Below are 9,896 nucleotides of genomic sequence, written 5' to 3' on the forward strand. Positions count from 1 at the left end.
GGATTTACGCCGTCTGAATCTTGCACTCAGACCGAGCAAATTCAAGATGTTGACGGTGAAAAATATTCTGTCTCAGATCCGACCAAGCGATTGGTTTATTACGATCGATCTGAAGGATGCGTATTTCCATATTCAGATCGTCAAGAGACACAGGAAGTTCCTCAGATTCGCTTTAGAGGGCAAAGCGTATCAGTACCGCGTTCTTCCCTTTGGCTTGGCTTTAGCGCCCCGTACGTTCTCAAAGTGCATGGACGCAGCTCTGGCCCCGTTGCGGCTCCAGGGCGTTCGTGTGTTGAACTATTTGGACGATTGGCTGGTGATAGCGCAATCGCGGACTCAAGCACACTCTCACCGAGATCTTGTGCTGAATCATTTAAACAGCCTGGGCTTACGAACAAATTTCAAGAAGAGTGTTTTAACTCCCTCTCAACGGATAACTTTTCTTGGAATAGATCTGGACTCTCGCGCGATGACAGCGAAGCTTTCTCTCCCGCGCGCTCAGTCGATTGCGTCATGCGTGCGGCACTTCAAAGCAGGTCGCACGGTGACGGTGAGATTGTGCCTCAGGCTCTTGGGTCTAATGGCAGCAGCATCCCCCGTGATTCGTCTGGGATTGCTTCAAATGCGCCCTTTTCAGTGGTGGACGAAAAGGCGGAATATTTCACCCCGTTGTCTCCCGCATCGCACGATTTCGGTGACACGGCGGTGTGTGATGTCGCTGAAAATTTGGATGTCAACCGAATTTCTCCTGTCAGGAGTTCGATTGGGAATTTATGCTTTCCGAGAGACTGTCACGACGGACGCGTCTTTGACTGGTTGGGGAGCTGTGTGTCGAGGGCGACCAGCCCACGGAGTGTGGACAGCGGCTCAGCGCGGCTGGCATATAAACAGACTGGAATTACTGGCAGTTTTTCTGGCTCTCCAGTATTTCTCGGATCTGCTGATCGGCCGTCATGTGCTACTCAGATCAGACAACACAGCGGTTGTGTCTTATCTGAACCATCAAGGAGGATTGCGCTCTCGCCCCCTGTGCAGGCTGGCGAGGCGTGTTCTTCTGTGGTCTCGGGACAAGTTTCTCTCGATCCGGGCCATTCATGTCCCCGGACGATTGAATTTCGGAGCGGATCTGCTATCCAGACAGGCTCTGGAACAGGGAGAATGGCGATTACACCCCCAGACGGTGGATCTTTTATGGCGGATATTCGGCAAAGCGAAAGTGGATTTATTCGCATCGAGCATGACTACGCATTGCCCGCTATGGTTCTCCCTACGCTCCCCATCGCCCCTGGGCGTGGATGCGTTAGCTCACAGCTGGCCCAAGACCAGTCTGTATGCTTTTCCTCCGATTCGTTTGATCCCAGCGGTATTATGCAGATTACGCCGGGACAGAGTGGAACAGCTGCTGCTGGTGGCTCCGCGATGGCACACGCAGCCGTGGTTTGCGGATCTGATCAGTCTGCTAGCGGGCTCTCCGTGGGAGATTCCCATCAGACAGGATTTATTATCACAAGCACAGGGGCTGATTTGGCACCCGAGGCCAGATCTGTGGAAACTGTGGGCGTGGCCACTGAGCGGAGTGCGTTAGTATGTCCCGGTCTTTCTGCTGAAACTACTGAGACTATATTGAGTTCTAGAGCAGCTTCTACGAGACGCTTATATGCTTTCAAGTGGAGACTGTTTACAGCCTGGTGTGGTAATCATAATGTGGATCCAGTTTACTGCCCAGTGGCTTCAGTGCTGGAGTTCCTCCAGGAGCGTTTCTCGGATGGCGTTACACCAGCCACTTTAAAGGTTTACGTGGCAGCCATTTCAGCTTACCACGAATGCATAGGCGGTGCCTCTGTGGGGCGTCATCCATTAGTTTCTCGTTTCATACAGGGTGCGCGACGGCTGAGGCCTTTCCGCCCTGTGCGAGTTCCTTCATGGGATTTATCCATTGTGTTGTTAGGTTTATCAGGGCATCCGTTTGAGCCCTTGGAGACCGTATCGGATAAAATCCTGACATTGAAGACACTTCTTCTCATGGCTTTATCCTCCCTCAAGAGAGTTGGGGATTTACAGGCTCTTTCTGTTTCACCCTCATGCATGGAATTTGCACCAGGCTCTGTGAAGGTGCTGCTGCGGCCCAGGCCTAACTATGTTCCTAAGGTCGCATCTAACCCTTTTCGCTTTCAGCAAGTGGTTCTGGAAGCTTTTTCGCCTGCCGAGGCCGGGTCAGGAGATCTAAGTCTTTGCCCTGTGAGAGCTTTAAAGACTTATGTGGATCGCACAGCTCCTTGGCGTGGTTCTGACCAGCTGTTTGTCTGCTTTGGACATAAAAGTAAGGGCCATGCAGTTACAAAACAGCGCATGTCCCATTGGCTGGTGGAGGCGATTTCTTTGGCCTATGAGGCGCGCGGACTCGCTTCGCCCTTAGGGGTTAAGGCTCATTCCACTCGAGCTGTAGCTTCTTCTCAAGCTTTTCTCAGTGGCTCTTCTATGGATGATATCTGTGCTGCGGCAGGATGGTCCTCACCGAGCACTTTTATCAAATCCTACAGTCTGGATGTGAGGATGGCCCCTGGCTCCCGGGTTCTCTCCGCTTGAGCAGTTGCTTCCTCGGATCTCAGTTATCAGGTACGTCAGGCGTTTTGGTATATCGTTCCCATACGTGGTGACGTCACCGCAGCATCGAAGTGACCTATGATAGGGAACATCTCGGTTACGTATGTAACCTTGGTTCCCTGAATAGGGAACGAGATGCTGCGGTTCTGGCCGTTCCGTACCTTGATAACTCTTCATCTTCAGTCATGAAATCTGAGCGAAATGGCGCGCTGCACCAAGGTATATCATGCTCGCGCATGCGCAGGGTGGTGCTATGCGCCATTTGGCCAATAGGATTGGCGGGATGGTATAGGGCTTCAGACATTCGTCACACCAGAGGTGTTCCCATACGTGGTGACGTCACCGCAGCATCTCGTTCCCTATTCAGGGAACCAAGGTTACATACGTAACCGAGATGTTCCGCGGGAAAATCTTTCTTCTATACATTTATATCCCGCCCAATATATGTAAACATAAAATCCATTGGGTGAGTTTATAGAAACGCTTTTGTTACCTTAGTGTTCATTGGACATCAGATTTGTCTGTCATTCTTTGGCCTGCCCACCTTCTCTCTGAGAAGGTCCGGAAAAAAGAGGAAGCGCATGTGATTGGTTGAATCAGATGTAACGGCGCTGCTCATTGGCTACTCCGATTGCCGCTTGTGGACTGCATGTTTTGAACATAAATAAGAGCTACATTCAGCACTTTTTTCCTCAGCAGCAGAGTTTGGAAAGGTCAGAGAGAGTGCAATCTAATCGGCAGCTCTCTGACAACAAAACTAAAAGAAGATGGATTTTTAAAACCCCCTTTTTATAGTGTATTGTGTAATCAGGCGTAGTTATTATGCAGAATTCTGCAAGTTGTTTTCTCAAACCTAAATAAGATAAAATTAAACCCCTATCCGGGTTGCTTTGCGCTTGCTAACTAGGCTAAACCCTTTGTCGTCTTAATCGCGCCTGGCTTCTTTCTTATTTTCAACAATCGTCAGACGATCCGTGTCCCTTCAAAGATGGATTTTGATATAGTTCCAGGCGACATCAGCCCTGTAAATGATCCGTTCAACACCGGGCCCGATGCAGTCCTCAGACCTCCGCTGCTTTCGTTACCGGAGATCGGGGCGAGGGGCTCCCCCTGCTTGAACCTTGCCTCCCCCGGACCCATGGCAGTGCTGTCTCCTGTAACCAACCTGGCTCTAAACCTGAATAATCTCGCTTTTCTTGGAGGGTGAGTAAAGCAGGGCTGTTTTTTTGGGTAGCACAAATTAAAAGAACTACCACAGAGCCAACGTTACTTCCTGGAATTTTTCTGAGACTGATTACATTATTGACTTTTAACACTACTGTCGTTATCAAAGCTTACTGTATTTGAGCAACAGTTAAACCGTTTATATAATGCTTTTATATAGTGCAATACATTTCAGTTTTTGAATTATTTGCTTTGACGTTTTGTTGTAGTCAATGTGAGACACCAAAGCGGAAGAAAACCTTGCCCCTCCTGAAGATCCCTTCCTTCGCATCTGATGCTTCTTCAGATGCAGGTTAGCTTGGAAAACATGCATTCTTTTTCCTGTAAAAACTTTAACTCCAGTGAGTTTGTGTATTTAAGGCCTTTTATGCTTTTATTTGTCTATGCTGCTGCTGCTACTACTTATTTTTGACAGTGAGCAGTTAAACTTTTAAAATGTCACCTCATTAAATATTGTAACAGGGTGGTGATTTTCATGAATTAGTTCAATGTTATTTGTGAAATATTTTTGTTATGTAGAAAGCATTCATCTAACCTTCAGTGTGATTTAAGCTGTTTGCATAAAAAGTTTACGGTTACAAATTAGCCACTATCTGCTGTGTGAAATGGTTTACCCAAGAGTGTGTTGGATTGGCAAAAAATTAACTTTTTTTTGTTATGTAACGTCATTAGATGTCATTTTTAAAAAGTGACTAGTAAAATAAAATGTTGTTAGTAATAGATTTTTGTGTCTCATTAACTGTTACAATTATCTAATAAAATAATTGCAATAATTGTAAAGCACACTAGGGTGTAATTACTCACCTGTAATGAAATTAAGGAATTACTCACCTGTAAGGAAATTAAGTGCTACTAACAATGTATTTTTTTTTTGTTGTTGGTTGAGAGGATGTTAAAGCGTGCCATACAGTGTGTGACTGGTAGTTAAGCTCTGCTGTATTATTAAAAGCTTGTCTCCTCCCCACAGGTCTTGGACTAGAGTCTCCCAGCCCTTTGGATGCTCTGGATGCTGAGCAGTGAGTATGATTCTTCTGCCTGTTGGTCATAATATCTGACATGTGAGATGGAGCTTGGCTTGAGGATTATACATCTAATCTAGTCTCTGCCGTTAAATGAAGCGTACATACGCTCAGCGTGTCTGTTTATCATGGATTAGCTGAGCATATGCTGGCATCCATCACAGATCACACACACAGCGTCACTGGGTATCTGATCCAAGCTGCACGTCCTGTTATTAAAGCAATGATTCAGCTGAGAATGAAATGTCATGTACTCATACAAGTTGTTCACAAGGACTATTCGCTTTTGTGAGACCCTATGAGATTCAGAAATATTTATTTGGGTAAACTATAATTTTAAATTTGCAAAGGCTCCGATATTATAGTATTATTCACCCAGCATGCATTAAATCTGTGTACACCCTGGCTTTCTGGAAATCATACAGTCTGTGAGACGGTTTCTCCTTTCCAAGCCATTTGGTGTCTGTGGGAATCCATTTATCTGCAGCCAGGCCTACAGCTGTTTGGGTTCCTCACACACCAGTGTGTGTTGTGTGGCTCATTTCTGAAGGGGGCTGGGTGAATAGTGGCACGCTTTTCATGCCCTGTGAGAGCAGGCGTCCTAAGAGAGCGATAATACGTGTGTGTGAGGTAGCCAGGGTTACCACAGAACCCCCTTCTTAACTCTAATTCCTCCTTTTTCCTGTGCTATGAAAGAGCCACACTCCTTACCTCCTCCCCCTCCAAACCACCATTCATTCTCTCCCCCTGCTCCCCTCTTCCAACAAAAGAGGCTTGTAGAGGGGGTTAGCGTTGTGTGGGCATATGGTAAACTAGAAGACCCCCCCCCCCCCCCTTCAGTTCAGCTTAGGGCTGTTTTGCATACAGGTGGGCATCGGTGTATTTGTTAAATATAGAGTTGTCTGAAAGACAAATGATGTGAGTTGTCGTCTGGGCTTATGTTTGGTTGGAGTGGGAGGAGGAGACTTTGAATACACTAGGAACTGTTCAATAGCATTTTCTTTTTCCTCACAGTTTTGAGAAGGCCATGCAGGATGCCCCACGAGCAGTTAATGAGTAAGTGCTCATGCACCACAAAGCAAATGTTTTGTCTGTGAAATCTGTTGTACTGACTTGGGTTTAATCAAATGTACTTTCTGTTCATACAGAAAAATGCCTATTCGCAGGATGCACTCTTTGCCAGTAAGTTTATTCTTTATACACACACTCAAGCAAAACTATGGGATTTTAAAGAAGTCCCGTGTGTTTGCCAAGACTGCATTGGTTGCAAAAATTAATAGTAATCTATTAATATAACATTTTAAAGTGTAATTTATTTTCATCAGCCTTTACTATAGTCTGATCAACTGTCACATGACCAGAAATCATTATATTTGTGGAAACAGTGGTACTTTTTACAAGTGTCTTTACTGTCACTTTGATCTGATTAATCGTGTCCTTGCTAAAGAAGTGTTACTCTAACTGACCCTAAACATTTGAGCTGTGGTGCAAGTATAAATGTAAGATTTGTTTTTTCTTTATAGCTTCAATTTTTGGGTCACAGTCCCAATTTGAGAAATAAAGAACCAGATCCCTCGCGCTATGGAGTGTGGACTGGTGCAAATGGCAGCGACAACAAAGAAAACCTGACTGAGGTGTGTGTTTTGTGTCTCTAGTTTATGTGGTATTATACGCAGTATATTGATGAAATTACGCTTAAAGTTGACTAGGTATTGCTTTTTGAGATACAGAGTGCTAAGATTTGTAATTGAAAGTCTTGTAAAGTTATGGGAATGAATTCATGGTGTGGGTGTTGAAATGACTTTTGTATTTTCTCTTACGACTTCATTGATTCAATATGTTTGTTTTTTTTTTTCAGGAGAATTTTGAGTTCAAGAAGCCTTTCATGCCTGCATCACGCTGTCGTACGCGGTCAACTGGAGGTACCAAGGATGCTTTTGCCTGCCGACCCAACTCCGCTCCTGCTTTAATGGTACAACATGCATCCTTGGCAGAAGCTGTAGAAAATTGTTCTAAAAATTTTAATTTTGATGTTGTTTGGAACTTTTTTTTTTAAAAACTTGGATTTCCCCTATTCTCCAGCTTTCTCCACTTTCCTCCCATCAGCCCGACTCTTCAGACGAGAGCAGTCCCTTCATATTGCGCCGCCCCTCTCTCTCCTGTCTCCCCGATGATGATGATGATGATGATGGCTTCTTAGAGGGGCTGGATGATGTGGAGGTGACTTCTCAATTTATTTCTGTCTTATTCTTACGTTTCTTTGATTTGTAAATAACCATAATGCATTTGTTTGTGTAGAACGACTCTGAGGTTCCTTTTGGAATGGACAGTCTTCTCACAGCTCCTCTGGTGGCTAAACAAAGTACTGACAGTAATTATTCGGTATGCCGTTAACACTCTTTATCTATTTTTGATTTCTTTTTTTTTACGGTTATTGACATGATAGTTAACAACCAAACCCACTTTATTGCCCTTAGCCTGTTGTTCGCTGCCGTCCACGTGGGTTGTTCCGATCTCCCTCTATGCCAAACCCTGTAGGGCGTATCCCACTAAAGAGACCCGAGAGGCCACAAGATGAGAACACACCTGTCAGAGTGAAGAGGAGGCGGAGCCTGGCAGGGACCCAATTTGCTCCTGCAGAACAGGAGGATGTTATGCCTCATCAGGTCAGACCTCACTGGAAAAACAACAGCAACCATAATTTGCGTTTATAATTTGAGTTTATAACTGTAATACCACCTTCTTACAGGTTCAAAGGTCAAAGTCATTTAGTCATGCACAGATTGAAAGAATGTTGGATACGGATCCCAGTAATGTGACTGGAGATTTCACCAAGGTGATAATTGCATTTAGAAGTAATAACATACACATATATGACACTTACACATATAAAATCTATCATGACATTAAATTGAACACCATTTAAAAGTGTGTATTTGTCATTTTAAAGACTCCTGCGCTACCCACAGTTGAAGGAAAACACCAAGAGTTGAAATACATCACTCCAGATATTGTAAGTTTGCTCACATTAACATTAAGCATGGACATTTCAAAATGCAAGAGCATGCAAAACAAGCAGTTGCATCTATACAAAGTATGTGCATTGGCACATTTCCTGCATCCCTTTTTCAAACATCTGTTGCTGTATTTTCAGATGGTTAAAGCAATGTACGGCCAGTACAGCAATCTGGTGGAGAGGCTTTTTGTCATCGACTGCCGTTATCCGTACGAGTATGATGGTGGCCATATTAAGGTTAGGATTTAATTAACCTTAATGCAGCTGCATGCTGTCGTATTTCTGTGGGCAAATTTTGCTGACTCCTGTTTGTTCTCCTTTCAGGGTGCCCTTAACCTCCATCAAGAGGATCAAATTGAAGACTACTTTTTAAAGAGTCCTATTCTTCCAGAATGTCCCGAGAAGCGTGTCCTGTTGGTTTTCCACTGTGAATTTTCATCTGAACGTGGCCCACGGATGTGTCGCTATGTTCGACAAAGAGATCGATTTTTAAATGAGTACCCCAACCTCCATTACCCTGAACTCTATATCCTGAAGGGAGGCTACAAAGACTTCTTCCCGCTTCACAAGGTATGTGTGCTTTCACAGTTAGAACGTCCTACATCTTTGCGGTTTTCCCCTTTCTTTCCAAATTTATAATGCGTGCATTTTTCTCTGTAGTCGGTCTGCGAACCACAGGCTTACAGGCCGATGCATCATGAAGACTTTAAAGAAGACCTGAGGAAGTTCCGCCTTAAGAGCCGCACATGGGCTGGAGAACGCAGCAAGAGAGACATGTACAGCCGTCTCAAAAATCTTTGAGCCTCACGTTTTCACATTCCCTCAGCATTCTACTGCTTTTACTCTTGCATATGCTGCCCAGAGACTTGAAGACGTGTGTTTGGTGGGACCTGTATTGCTTTTCAGGGTTTGGTTTTTCTTTAAATACCACAATGCCAAATGAGGTTGAGAGGCTTTTGCATATCTCTGCCTGTTTGGTTTGATCTTATAACTTTTAAACCGCTAATATTCACCACCCTGATCTCCCTTGAGAAACACACAGCTACACGTCACTGTCATGTATTACACATACACATCTTAACTAACCTGTATTTTTACCCCCACGTGGCCTGTCCTAACTTTTATGTCAGATTAATTAATTACTATTTTAACCCCCCCTCCCCCCTTAGCACTTTCCCCCCTGCCTTTTTAATTGTTGTGGTGATTACATGATTTATGCATTCATTTTGCTCACTCGCTCACATCTGGTCAGTTCCCCAATGGTAAAGCCGTGATTACAGCCAGAGGAGTAATTAAATTTGTTGTGTAAACTGGTTTATGTATTTTGAATGTCACAATTATGCAAATTCTCATGTCTCACAATAATGATTTAAATTTTTACCCATATGTTTTCAGTAAGTTCTGTTGGCAATGACCATATTGGTTTGAGTTTTTGGAAATTGTGAGAAAAAAAAATTTTTTTTTTTTTTTTTTTTTTTTTTTTTTTTAAGGGGGAGCTACATATATAATTTTTTTGTTTGTTTTCTCTCACTTGGCCTACAGCTTTAACTCAGAATTTTTCTGCTGCTGGTCAGCAAGCGATGACCATGCCAACGTTCACCAAAATGTTCTGAAATGAGATTTAGTTCTGTTTGTGAACCAGTGACAGTTGAGAGTTGCAATTCTCACTCCCACGCAAGTGTGTTTTGTACATTTTATCTTCCTGAGTGTGTTTTATTGGTCATGTGTGACTGAGAGGCTGGTTTATGTATTTGTGAATAAACTTGGAGTTTGGGGTAATAACTCTTTGCTCAATCATGTCTTGATCTGTGTGCTGTTAATGACTGGCGTAGGGTGGTTGAGTCATCTTGTTTTTCAAATGTACCGGTCTGGCAGAGACCTTGAATGTGGTTAGTCAAGCACCAGCACGTGTCCCTGCACACATTTGCATTCCAGAGCTCTTCCACAGAGGAGGAGCCAGCAGTTTCCCAGCCGTTCCCTAACATCCTGGCACCGTGTCAGACCAGTTCCTGCACTCACGTTTCTGTTTGGTT

The 9,896-nt window shown here is 44.1% G+C and overlaps 1 protein-coding gene across 2 annotated transcripts; it reads left to right on the forward strand.

Moving 5' to 3' along the window:
- Positions 1-3,279: 3,279 nt before the first annotated feature.
- Positions 3,280-9,645, forward strand: LOC127970606 (M-phase inducer phosphatase 1). 2 transcript variants are annotated; one of them, XM_052573249.1, is made up of 15 exons: positions 3,280-3,807; positions 4,038-4,120; positions 4,796-4,844; positions 5,862-5,903; positions 5,996-6,029; positions 6,371-6,481; positions 6,706-6,819; positions 6,954-7,067; positions 7,146-7,229; positions 7,325-7,513; positions 7,597-7,683; positions 7,798-7,860; positions 8,002-8,100; positions 8,188-8,433; positions 8,524-9,645. In XM_052573249.1, exons 1-15 carry the CDS (start codon positions 3,593-3,595, stop codon positions 8,662-8,664), a joined length of 1,671 nt encoding a protein of 556 aa, XP_052429209.1. In that variant the 5' UTR covers positions 3,280-3,592; the 3' UTR covers positions 8,665-9,645. The 2 variants fall into 2 exon arrangements, with proteins under 2 accessions (XP_052429209.1, XP_052429208.1); XM_052573248.1 differs by having other exon boundaries at positions 3,281-3,807; positions 6,930-7,067.
- Positions 9,646-9,896: the final 251 nt, after the last annotated feature.

This window comes from Carassius gibelio, chromosome B13, assembly GCF_023724105.1.
Source record: "Carassius gibelio isolate Cgi1373 ecotype wild population from Czech Republic chromosome B13, carGib1.2-hapl.c, whole genome shotgun sequence".
Taxonomy (NCBI): domain Eukaryota; kingdom Metazoa; phylum Chordata; class Actinopteri; order Cypriniformes; family Cyprinidae; genus Carassius; species Carassius gibelio.

Coding starts and splice junctions, on each gene's coding strand:
- LOC127970606 (XM_052573248.1), top strand. CDS start 3,593: ATGGATTTTGATATAGTTCCAGGCGACATCAGCCCTGTAAATGATCCG. Junction 7,230..7,324: donor GTACTGACAGTAATTATTCG/GTATGCCGTTAA, acceptor TATTGCCCTTAG/CCTGTTGTTCGCTGCCGTCC. Junction 7,861..8,001: donor AATACATCACTCCAGATATT/GTAAGTTTGCTC, acceptor CTGTATTTTCAG/ATGGTTAAAGCAATGTACGG.